This window comes from Varanus komodoensis, unplaced genomic scaffold (genome assembly GCF_004798865.1).
Source record: "Varanus komodoensis strain SLA01 unplaced genomic scaffold, ASM479886v1 scaffold44_3, whole genome shotgun sequence".
NCBI lineage: Eukaryota > Metazoa > Chordata > Lepidosauria > Squamata > Varanidae > Varanus > Varanus komodoensis.
Genome location: NW_025336010.1, coordinates 2,005,333 through 2,017,461, shown reverse-complemented (window position 1 = coordinate 2,017,461; position 12,129 = coordinate 2,005,333). Strand labels below are relative to the sequence as shown.

The following is a 12,129-nucleotide window of genomic DNA, read 5'->3' as shown; positions in this document are numbered from 1 at the left end:
CACCTGGTGTCGTTTTGGCAAATTGATTTGCGCACCAGCCATGGAAAGAGGGCAGTTGTGGCACGTCTCTCGCTCATGGGTCCCTGAGAAGCTCTACGTCTCCCTGGCATCAAATCTTCCTTTGCCCAATGCCTGAATCGTCACCCCACTTTCATGAGAAAATGGGGGGCACCCCAAGCCACCCAGCAGGTCAGGAGCCCCTTGGCAGGAAGCAATCAATATTAGGAGAGTTGACATCCGTTCAAAGCATCAGCAGCGACAAGCAATGGCGGACACAGCCCTTTGCCGGAGCAGGTGCTGGAGAGACAACGCCTGCTGGGAGTCGCCTGGCCAAGCAGCCCCAGCTGGCCACAGGGCCCTCTGGTTCCTTTTCCCTCCCCTCCCCCCTCCCCCCCCACAACACCCTCCTCCCATCCCTCCACGCCACACGTCCATCCCATCAGAGGTCTTAAAATCTTACAGTAAAAGGTATAAAAAAGAAAGGAGGTTCATCATGGTCCAACCAAGAATAGTATTGCTCATATTCATGGCATCAAAGCCCAGAAGGAAGGAACGAAGGGGGTGGGGGAAAGGGACGGGGGAGGGGGGGAGAAAGGAATTCAACAAACCCAAAGTCGCTCTGTTGCAGACACAAGGCCGAAGAACACCTTGCAGTATTTACATATGTTACAGGAAGGTCAAGGGGCGGGAGAACCATAACAACAATAATAAACCCCCAGGAACCTAAAATCTAGAAAACAGGAGGGGGAAATCAGCCCTAATGAATAGTGTTTCTTTTTTCACTTAGCAAAATATACAGTTTGTATTTGTTCCACAGCAACGCCCCCGAGCGTTCACATCCTGCTAATTCCACACAATTGAAAAGCCTCACATAGACAAAAGAAAATGCTTCTTTAAGAAAAGAGAGAGAAACTATTAGATGCATCAGTCTCTCTCAGCTTTCTCTCTTCTCTTCGGAATTACCTTCATTTTGTAACAACCTGGTCCTTTTCAAAGACATGGTTTTCTCATGACTGAGTCCATTCCTTCCCCGCTCCCCCAAAATATATATATATATATTTATATATATATCTAAAACAAAACAAAACAAAACAAAAAAGATTTCAAAGCCAAATAAAAATATTCCTCAATAAAAGCTACCTACACACAATCACAAAAAAGTCCAATTCATAAAAAGGTTTTTCTAGGAGCTCTGAAAAAGAGCAAAAGAAGAACAATGAAACCAAGAGGGCTGATCTTGCCCTGACCCCTTCCCTCCCACCCCCAAAAGATGAAAAAACAAAACTAACAAGCTAACAAAATAAATAAAAGAAGAATCAGTGGGTTGGAGGGTCTGGGGAGAAGTGTAAACGGTCTGCGGTTAATAGGAAGAGGAGAAAGGGTCTCCTCGCATACAAATCCAGTGCTTCCTGGTCAGCGGGCAGGATCGGGGCAGGGCAGCGGGAGCCCAGCGGAACAGCCGCGCGTGTGCAGCTTCACTCGCTAAACGGATCGTGGCTCACCCCTCAGGTGGGGCAGATCCTCCAGGAGCGCTGTTCCTGGTTGGCTCACTGGGGAATCTAAGGGAATGAAGGAGGAAGGGACACAGCAGTGAAAAGGGGCCCGCGAGAGACCCTGCAGCAGGACTTGCGGCTGCCTCCCCGAGCGCACGGGGGCCTCACCCACTCCCGGCAGGGCCAGGACTGGCTCGCACGGGGCTCGCAGCCAGCGTGTTCCACCCAAAGGCCGCAACGGGTGGCAGAGCCAGTGCCAATGGTCCCAGCACCCTCCCCGCCCTGGCCACCAGGAGGGAGGCCAGAACAAACCTCCCAACTCGGCCTCTGAAGTCCCTCTAGTGAGCCCAGAGCATCCCAAGGGGCCTCTGGGGCCTGTGAGATGGGCAGGCTCCAGACACCTGGGCGGAACACCAGCGCCACGCTGGGGGCACAGGGCCCATTTCACTGGGAGCGCCGACATCAGCAGCAAACAGGCCCCTCCAACGCACGCCCCACCTGCGCTGCCCCACGAAGCAGCCGTGCTACTGGAGCTCACGGTGGCAGCCCCACGGCTGCCAGCCTTGGCCGCCCCATCATGCCAGGGGCAGAGGGGCATGGGCACTGCCGGTGATGGAAGCCGTGGCCCTCCACCCACATGGGCCACTGGGATGCCGGCACCCACCCCACTTGGTCCAGAGAGGTCTTTGCGGGCTGTTCCACAGATGTCCAAATAACATTTCCATTTAGCATTTAAAAACCGGTCTACGTCGAGAGCTTGCCGAAAGCATTCGTGGCCACTGCAGCCTTCCTGCTGGATGCATGGGCCGCTGCCCTTTTAGGCTTCTGCTGCTCCGTGCACCACTTTGCTTTCCTCTTACCTGCCTTGGGGATTGAAGCATTGGAAAGGGGCCCAGGAAGGCTTACTTGAAAGGTAAGGGCCACAGTACACCTGAGAGGCCCAAATAGGTGGCCTGGGCACACGTGGGGCGGCGGACGATGCCGTGGGTGCAGAGCCACGAGCTCAAAGGCTCTCCTGCCATGTCCTGGCGACAGCTGCAGAAGAGCTGGTCACCGACTATCCCTCAAAGCTGCTCTGCCAGAGACCCTGACTCCAGCCCCATCAGACTTGCAAAGGTGGCGCCAGCGCCTTGGCATTGGCCCGGAAGCCGGACTGGCCCTTGCGACATTCGTGCTGCGGCTCCAGGGCCTCCCTCCAGCCGCTGGCCGGATCAGCCCGCCACCACTTCGGCGGTGGCCAAGCAGCAAGACCCAGAGCCCTGCTCCAGCCGCAGCCCCGCCTCCCATCCTCGCCTGCTGGCAACCATCGGGCCCGCTGGGTGGAGGGATGGCTGGTGTCCGGAGCCGCTGGGGAACCCTGGGCTGGGGGAGGCTGAGCAGAGCTGTGTGAGGTGCCTTCTGAAACGCAGCTCGTTATGACAGTCACCCCAGCCTTCCCCACACCCTCTCCCATTCGCGCATACCTCTTTCTTTCTTGGTCCTCAGCTTCAGTGGTAACCGTTAGTAAATGCCGTCGCAATCAAAGGCCCCTGCGAAAGAACAGCGGGGCGTTTGTGGGGCCTGGATCGCTTTCAGCGGTACGTGACGGGCCGAAAGACGTAGGACGTCAGGGGCCGTGGCTCAGGAAGCCCCACGGTTGGTGTGCAAGAACAGCTCAGCAAGCAAAGGCAGGCATAAGCTGAGCAAGCAGCGGTCCGGCAGGCCTCCCAAGCCCCGCGGAACAAACCCCGGCATCTTTCCCGCAGGAGCTCTGCCCACCGCCTGCCGCAGCCACTCACCCCTAGGCTGTGGCCAAAGCCAGTGCTCGGGGCCGGACTCGCCGCGCTGATGTAACTGCTGACCCCCGAGTCTTGGTTGGCTGCCCCGTAGAGCTCGGCCATGGGCCCGGGGCTGGTGGTGCCCAGGAAGCCCCCGGTGCGACTTGGAGTGGAACCTGCCGGAGGAAGCAGGACTGGCCAATGAAAATGCCAAGATGCTGCCCCCCCGCCCACCCACCCCCAGCGCAAGACTGCAGAGCCAGCAGGGCACCGCCGGGGAGTGCCGGAGCGTTACCTGTCCCTCGCACCACGGCCGCCGCCGCTGCCGCCGCCGCCATGGGCCCATACGCAGTGAGGGGGATGGCTGCAGGGAGAAGAGGTGCTGGTCATCACCTACGAAGCCCTCAACGGCTTGGGACCTGGATACCTGAAGGCACGCCTTCTTCCGTATTTGCCCTCCCGCCCCCCGAGATCGGCAGCAGAGACCCTCCTCCGGGAGCCCTCCATGAAAGACATCAGGAGGCAAAGTACCCGGAGGAGGGCCTTCTCTGCGGTGGCACCCCATCTGTGGAATGTGCTCCCCAGAGAGGTCCCCTGGTGCCGTCATTATTTGTTTTTCGGCGCCAGGTTAAGACCTTTTTATTCCAGTGATATTTTAATAAGTTTTAATATAGTCTTTTCTATGTTTTTAACTGCAGCCAGTGTGGGTCGGGAATTTATTTATTTTATTTATGTTATATTTTATATTGTAAGCCGTCCTGAGGCTTTTTTGCGAATAGGACAGCATATAAATATTTTAAATAAATAAATAAGAGGGGGTCAGCGCGGTCTCGCCTCTCCGCGGCACAGCCCAGGCACGCTCCCTCGGCACGGGCAGGGGCTAGCTCCGCAACCCGAGCGAGGCTGGGAGCTCGAGGGCAGCATTCCCTTCCAGAGGAAGCAGGGAGCCGTGGGAGAGCAGAAAAACGCCAGGAGCGGAGGGCCCCTCTGAACTGGGCTGGCTGAACTGCCGGGTTCAGCCAGTGCTGGCTACAGACCCCCCTTGACTCCCGCAACTGCCCAGCTGCCAGAACTGGCCCACGATCTGGAGTTAACTGTGATGGGGAAGGAGGGGGGAGCTGGTACAAGTCCACACACAGGACAGATGTGAGTTTTCCTGCCCTCTCCTTCCATTTTCAAAAGGTGCCCCGATTTCTCGCCTTCCAGCTTCTGCAACCCTCTGCAACCTGCTGCCTCCTACGTCTGCTGGACCGCAACTCCCAGCGGCGGGGATGTGCCTCGCGCTGCAGTTCCACGCTGTTGGGGGGCTGCAAGGGGAGATGGGGACGCAGGCGACAGATGCGCCCACACTCTGTCCCCAGAGCGCCTGCTGCACACCTCCGCTGTGCCCTGCTGGTGAGCAGGAGGCCCCGGAGGCCACGGCCGCACCTCTCGCTTCACCCAGGGCGCCCAGCCTCCAAACTGCCCTCCCTCGGTCAGCTGCTTTTCCAGCCCTGCCTCCCACTGTGGCCGCTTGCAGGTGGCTTCTCCTGCGAAGGGGAGGAGCTGCGCTCACTGCGAATACTGAGCCACTTCTGGGATCCCAGGGAGGGATGGCGCCTGGCCCCCACACCCTCCCCACAGAGCAGCCTGCCCACAAGGCCTGGCACGCGCTTGCCAGGCCCTGTCCGGTTGGGCACCTGGGAGCGTGTGCAGAGAGGCCCCAGGGCCCAGCTGCCGGCGGTTCTGTGCGGGTCCTCGGGCGCCGAGTCACCTGCCTACAGCAGACCGCCTCGAAGGGAGCATGTCTCCGTGAAGGGCAGGGTGGCCACCGCTCTTTTGCACTTGCCAGCACTGGGCTTCCTGCTGCGGACCTCCACGTGGAATCACATTTCCTTAATTATCCCCTCACACAGAGCCTGCGGTCCAAGTCTCAGAAGAAGCAGCGGAAGCGGAGCGTGAGGGGATGCTACGGAGGAGGGGAAGGGGCGCCGCGAGCCAGTCAGTCTATGAACTGAAGAAGCCGCGCAGGAGAGAGCAAGGTTCTGCCTGGGCACATGGCGACTCTGAGTTCTACGACGCTGGGGGAAATGGTGGTGGCGGGAGGAAGATGCCCGTGGAAGAGGCCTCTAAACAGGGCAAGAGGGCAGGGAGAAAAGAAGCCGGCATCGCATCGGGCGTGGAAGGACGGGCAGGCAGATGGATGGGCTGAGGGGAGGAAGAGCGGGAGGAGCACTTCAGCGGCCGGCCAGCCTTCCCCGGCCTCCCCAGCAATCGTTGGCCTGCGGGCTGCGGGGGGAGCTGCAGCAGAATGCAGCAGCAGGGTGCCTGGCTGGCCCTCCTCCCGATGGGCAACGCAGGAAGCACGAGAATGTGCCCTGTGCCGTTCCCCCTGCAGGAGAACCAGGGCAGGGCAGGGCAGGACAGGGCAGAGGGTGGGACCATGGAGGGCAGACAGAGCTCCCCGCATCCACCCAGCAATGGGAGCGGGCATCCCTGCCGGACCAGAGTCCAGGCCATTTCTGCAGTTCCACCTTCGCCAACCAGGTGGCTCTCGCGATCCCCAGCCACCATGGCTGGAAGGGCTGCCCCACTGCTCAGTGGAAGCCCCCGAGCCTGGCTCCTCCGCGTGCCTGCCACTCTGGCCCTTGCCTCCTTCCTCAGAGGCAGCGAACCTCTTCCTCCCAGGATCTCGGCCACCTGGGGCCATCATGGTCCAGAACACTGCACACAGAAGCAGCAAAGGCGCTTTGCTCTCCCGCTTTGCTAAATCCGTGGCACGACTCCCAACTCCTTGCACTGACAAGCAAGACTCGGCCACTCGATGCTCACAAGACCTCCCCAGCCCGACACTTGGGAAAGCGATGGCTTCCTTGCGAGGTCTGGCGGTGAGGGGAGGAACTGCCAGAAGGGGACGGGCCAGAGAGAGCAATGGCTGATGCAGGAACGGCAGCTCTGTCCCCCTCAACGGTGTGGCTCACCAAACAGACGGCCAGGGCAGCAAAAACAGCTCCTAACCAGTTTTCAGGCACCCCCCAGCACCAGGAGGTCATCTCACAAGAGGACACCCCTCCCCGCTGAATGCCAATTGCCCTGGGACAAGGGAGGGAGGGAGCACCCCCCCCCCCAAGCCTGGCCTGCTGGCTTCCAGCTGCGGGACTTTTGGCGGGGTCCCGCGCAGGGCACCAACGTTCCACCCCAGCTCAAACTCTGGCCTGCCAAACAGCTGACACTGTCTCGGGTCAAGCCCAGCCTGGCACCTGAGGGGCGCTGAATCGCCAGCCCCACCACCGCCAGCCCCTTCCAGTGCCCGCAATGCCCCTCCTTGGGCAACAGGGCCCGTCCCTCCCGCCGCATCTCCTGGCCATGCCGAACTGCAGCTCCCCTGGCCCCAAACCGGCAGTGCCACCAGAATGCCCGGGGCGGAAGCGCCTGGGGCAGTCTCGCCTCGGGCAGGGTCGCCGCCTGTAGGCCGGCTGAGGCTCCCAAGGGTGGCAGGATGTGGGGTCCTTCAGCCCTACCAGCCCAAGATCCGTGCGTGGGAGGTGGAGCAGCGACACCCCGCCAACTCCGCACACACGTGCAACGCGCATGTTCTGCCGCAGAGCTGCAACCCAGCACAGACGCACAGCACTGACTGGCATCAGCACCATTCCGGGTGCTTCAATGGTGCACAGGTGTGTTTCTGGAGTGGTAAATGTTTGTCCGTTTAAGAAGGGACGTGAGAATGGACATGCATTTTCCTCAAAGAGAAGCCGCTGCAGGCAGGCAAAAGCTTAAACACCTGGGGTGGCGGGAAGACTTCCCATCTGGGCAGCCATCCCGCCTGATCCGTGGCTCTGCTCTCCCTCCCCAGCACCCGGTTCTGGTGCAGCTGGCAACGGGAACGAGGGCCACATCCTGCCCCCCTCCCTGCGCGAAGTCGCATGCTGTGCTGGTGCCGCCCAAAGCCACCCTTCTTCCCTTCCAACTTATGCAGGGCTAGGAAACTGCTGGACTGACCTGTGAGCTCAGGGAGCACAGGGGCACTCGGGAGAGGGGTCCGCTCTACCCGGAACTCTAAAAACGAAAGGCGAGACAACTTAGGACATGCGGCCAGTTCAGCTGCACAGCAAGAGGACCCAGCAAGGAGGGGAGGGAAGAGAGATGCAAAATGCCAGCACCACAGAGGGAGCGGGGAATGCATCGAATTGCTGCCTTCCTGAAAGCAGGCACAGCCTTGAGTGAAAAGGAGGCTAACAGCCAGCCGAATATGGAACATGCCCCCAACCTCCATTTCCCATCCGGAAAAGGGGAACAAACAGCACATTAAGGGGCTGCGCACATTAAAGTAGCACGACCGGGCCGGAGCACATTAAAACCATCGTGCCACTCTGCCTTCCTCAGAGTCAGGGCTCCGCTCCGAGAAGCCCTCGGGGGCTTTCCAGGGACGAGTGAGGCCCAGCGTGCCAGCATGTTCCGGCTCAAGCTCTTAGTGAGAAGGGCAGCCCAACCTTCTTGGAATGGGGGGGCCCACGGAAACAAGGGAACTGCCAAATGACCAGCGACTGTGGGAGGTGACCTTGGCTCCCCGAGGTCTGAGGAGGACTGTGCTGGCTTCTCCAGCCCTTCTTAAAGTGACCAAAGGTCACAGGCATCCCTCCAAACCGAGCCCAGAAATACAGAGTCCAGCGCAGCTCTTTCGGCGCTGGAGAGGCAGGCAGCATCAGCATCCCAGCTGCCATTTTTGAAGAAGCTGAAAGTTTTAGACACCTTTTGGAGGCAGAGTACTTAGCAAAACCCCTAGATGTGCTGGACTACTACGACCTTTCCACCCTGGCTTAACCCTGGAGAGTGGGGAGCCAGGCCTGCTGGGCAGAGACGCTAAGCTGTCGGGGCGGCCCTCCTTCCGGGAGCTCCAGCAGCACAGGCCGGCTGGAGTCACAGGCAGTCTGAGCCCTCGGCCCTGCCCAGTGAAGGCGACCGCTCAGCGCCGGGGGAGCCCACCGCTCTCTCGGGCAATGGGCGCTTTTGCAGGCTCAGCTGCTGAAAGCTAGGCTTGCCTGTTGGACAGCCAACGCTGCCTCCGGGCAGAAGATGACCTTGAAGAGATGTGACGGAACGGGCAAGTTTCTTTGGATTCTTGCCTTTCCTCACCCCAATGAGGTTTTGTCATGCTACCACAGGCTCGGACAGTTTGCAAGTCATGGCTTGCTCACCTTCAGCACCTGCCCCCCACCCCCGGATTTTGCCAAGTGCTGCTCACTTGCCGTTCTCCTGCCAGCCTGCCCCCTTCCCTCGCAGCTTCTAGCGCTGCCTCTGACTGCGGTAAGCAGCCCGCCACCCGTGGTGCATTCCGAATGTTTGCCCCCCTCCAACTCTTCCCCTCGAGTCCCAGTGACCTCTGGTTTTTCAAGAATGGCGGCACTGCTTGGTTTGGGTCCTGTTTTCAGAAATGCAGCAACTCTGGGAGACCTTTGGGGGTTGCAGGGAGGAGGGGCCTTGAGGACTAGAGGCAGCAGCAGAGGGAAGGCAAGACAAGAGGAGGGGGAGAAGGGGGGGAGGGAGAGAGAGAGAGAGAGAAGCGGGGGCTTGCCCAGGGCTTTTGCAGGGCTGACAGTTCTCAAGGCAGGATCAAATCCAGAGGAGGCTCGGATCACCTGCTCATCCTGCTCCTGGGAGGAAAGGAGTTCGCCCCTTCTTTTCCACTGAAGCCTCCCCTCCCTGCCGGTCATCTCACATCCTGCTCGGTGGGAGCGGAGACAGCTGGGAAGGGCCGTGCAAATGCTTGATCGCTGTGGGGCAAAACCCGCCCTCAGAGCAAAAGCAAAGCAGGAATGGAGGGAAGCAGACCTACCGGGAAACTGGTAAGTGTAGCCAGGCGCAATGCCTGTATAGCTCCGGCTGGCATAGGTGGCGGCCTGAAACCCGGGGTAGCCTGTTCGCAGAAATAGAAAAATAAAACCAGAGCTGCAGAGATGTGTGAGGACCATCCCAGCAGTAGCACACCACCTCTGCCTCCTCCCAGCGCCAAGCAGGAAGTGACCCTCTGCATTCAAAGCAGAGATAAGTCTCCCTGTTGCATCTCTGCATGAATGCTCCCTCCAAACATGCTCCTCTGAGCAGGAAGCAAACACAGAGTGGGCGGGCTCCTACTTCAGAAGGAAACGTTTCCAGGAGGTGTGCAAGGGTTCCTTTAAATTAGGAAGCCTTAGTGATAGATTTTTGGGAAATGAGGCTCTAGCAACTACCTGCAGGTCTCCCATTCTGCCACAAGAGGGCAGTGCAGAATGTCAAATTCACCTTTCCCCGCCAGGTATTTTCCCATCACAGGAGTTCCAGCCTGGAACCACGTTGAAGAGGGTAGAGAGAAGAGGGGCTCCTCCGAGTCCTTACCCAGCATGCCGATCCCAAGCATGAAGGCGTCCATCCCGTAAGGCATCACGCGGGACCGTCCCCTTGCAGACCCAGTAGGGGACATCACTTCCTTTGGCTGAGCTTTCTTACATTCCACCTGGCACAGGAAACAAGAGGAGTCAGACCCCCATGCCTGCTTGTACAGCAGCCGTCCTGGGAAGACGATCTGCAACCACAAGTGCTGCTGGGAGTTTCAACCCCAGTTACACCTCGTTCTGGTCTTCAGGTTTATAAATATGTTTGATGCCTTTATTCTAATGGTTATTATAATCTACACAAAGAACTAAGTTCCTGGAGACACATAAATATTTGTCAATAACACTGAGACCAACCAAATAGAGGGAATATCCCCCTTTCTGGTATTCCCATGTTCCTCTCCTACAGGGAAGGAAGAACATCCATGCAGGAGCCTCCCCTCTCTCTACCTAGCATAGAAATGTAATAATAATAATAATAATAATAATAATAATAATAATAATAATAATAATACCTTTCACCTCTGGGACAGGCAACCTGTGCTAACAAGCTGCCTTTACAGTTGGAGATGGCCAAGCAGGAAAGACCAAGAGCTTCTCCCTGCCTGCTCATTCGCACGAGGCAGTGCTGGCTGGAGTGTTCCCTGCACGGCTTCTACCAAAATGGAAAGGAACGCCTCTTCTTTGGGGGGCAGGGGCAGCAACTGGCAATCGCCTCTGAAATGGGCCACCTTCGCATCGCAGGGCAGTAGACTCAGGGTGGCTCGGACACATGCCATGAAAACACTCGCACCAGGCAGGATCACCACACTTCTGCGAACACCTCCCTGACGCAGCTGGCCAGTGCCCCGGAGTCATGCCCCTGCTGCTCATGCCTGGGCAGAGGGCTGCCACGAGCACGCAGCCTCCGGGACGGAGACAGCCTCCGGCGCTGACACGGCTGCAGACCACTGACGATGCCGCCGCCCACCCCTCGCCCGGTTCGCTCCAGGCGTCTTGGACTGCAACTCCCAATTTGCAGTCCAAGACGCCAGGAGGGAAGTGGGCGAGGAAGGTGGCAATACTGCATGTGCGGGAGCAACCTGGTCGGGTGCGGGGAAGGCGGCTATCCCAGCACCGCTCCGATGTGTCTCAGCGTGATTCAGATTAAATCGGGCTGGAGTCCTTTGCCTTAAAACATTCCCTGTGCAAGATGGAGCCTTAGATCATTTCCTGACTCCCCCACCCGCCGTGATTGCCGAAGAGGTGCGACCGATGGAGACGCACCAGCCGGAGCCTCTGCCCCCACAGCATGTGCCGCACAAGGGCAGGCGCCACCCGTGCCCCGTGGCCCCTTGCGAAGGCCCAGGAGCCCTCGGGGGGAACAGCTGGCTGCTCTGCTTGAGGCAAAGCCTGCCCCGGGCCTGTGCGCTCGGGGCCCCGTGCCCAAGGCTCCATGCGGCTTTGAGGGCCTGGGTCAGCCTGCAGCCCCCACCAGGCGTTCCGCCTGAAGGCTACACAAACGGCTGGTTTGCTTCAACCCCAGCAAGTGGCTTTGCCTGCCAAAGGGAGAGGAGACAGAGGACGCCAAGGGCGCGCTCTCCAGCCCCGCGGGCTGACAGATGTGCAGAGGGAGCACGTCCAGAAGCTGCTAAGCACCTGCAGCAGGACCCCTGCACGCTCACCGCCTCTGCAGGGGGCAAAGCTGCCACAGTGGGGCCCTGTGACAACCCCGGAAGGCCCGGAGCAACGGGCAGCGCTGACAGGCGGGGCGGCAGGTGTGCCGACACCCCTCACTGCCTCTGCTCAGCGCCCGTGGCTCTGCGCCCCGCACTCCCCACCAGCGCCACGTGTGGCCTGCCCCTGCACGGCGCTCACCATTTTGTTGTTGATCTCATGGAAGTGGATCTCGCAGACTTTCTCCACAATGTCTTCACTCTCAAATGTGACAAAACCGAACCCTGAAAAAGAAACAGACCCAGCCTAGCCGCACGGAACCCCCGAGAACAGAGCCACATGCCCAGATGAACTGCAGCCCGGCCATGTCCTGTCTGGAGGATGAAAAACAACACCACCCCAGGGTGCTGCATTACGGACGGCTCCTCCCCCATGTACAGGAGACCAACAAAAAGGTGTTTCTCGCACATAAACATCTAGCACATCAAGGAGCAGACTATGCTAGAAGCAAACCGCAGGTAGGCAGGACAGAGAAACAGAGACAAAAACACACACACAGCGGGACAGGATACTCAGCCTCCAGCTGCAGGTCTGTGTATGTGTATATGGTTTATGCACACACACTGCAGAGGAAAGAGCTGGCGCCCTTTTCAGCCAGAGAGAAATAGCTTTAGCCCATCCTGCTCCTTGACAGGCTAGATTTTTTTTTGCAAGGAAGACTGCATGTTTGGGGGAACAGCAGGTCAGTCACCTATCTTCAAACTGCTCTCTCCTTCTGCCCCCCCCCCCCCCGTTTTTAAAGCCCGCTGGAAGAGAGGCGCGCAGTGGCCGCTTCTCACCACGGCTCTTTTGTCAACTGGAAGGAACGATGGA

The 12,129-nt window shown here is 58.9% G+C and overlaps 1 protein-coding gene across 2 annotated transcripts in view; it reads right to left on the bottom strand.

Moving 5' to 3' along the window:
* Nucleotides 1–1,326: 1,326 nt before the first annotated feature.
* The window catches only part of MSI1 (musashi RNA binding protein 1), a 43,737-nt gene continuing 32,934 nt past the window's right edge, over nt 1,327–12,129 (bottom strand). For both annotated transcript variants that reach the window (XM_044444352.1, XM_044444353.1), the window contains exons 8-15: nt 11,458–11,540; nt 9,605–9,722; nt 9,066–9,146; nt 7,232–7,288; nt 3,546–3,614; nt 3,272–3,426; nt 2,957–3,022; nt 1,327–1,559 (exon numbers count right to left, since the gene is read on the bottom strand). In XM_044444352.1, the coding sequence (XP_044300287.1) occupies nt 2,981–3,022; nt 3,272–3,426; nt 3,546–3,614; nt 7,232–7,288; nt 9,066–9,146; nt 9,605–9,722; nt 11,458–11,540 (605 nt within the window). In that variant the 3' untranslated portion in view covers nt 1,327–1,559; nt 2,957–2,980. The remainder of the gene's footprint in view (nt 1,560–2,956; nt 3,023–3,271; nt 3,427–3,545; nt 3,615–7,231; nt 7,289–9,065; nt 9,147–9,604; nt 9,723–11,457; nt 11,541–12,129) is intronic.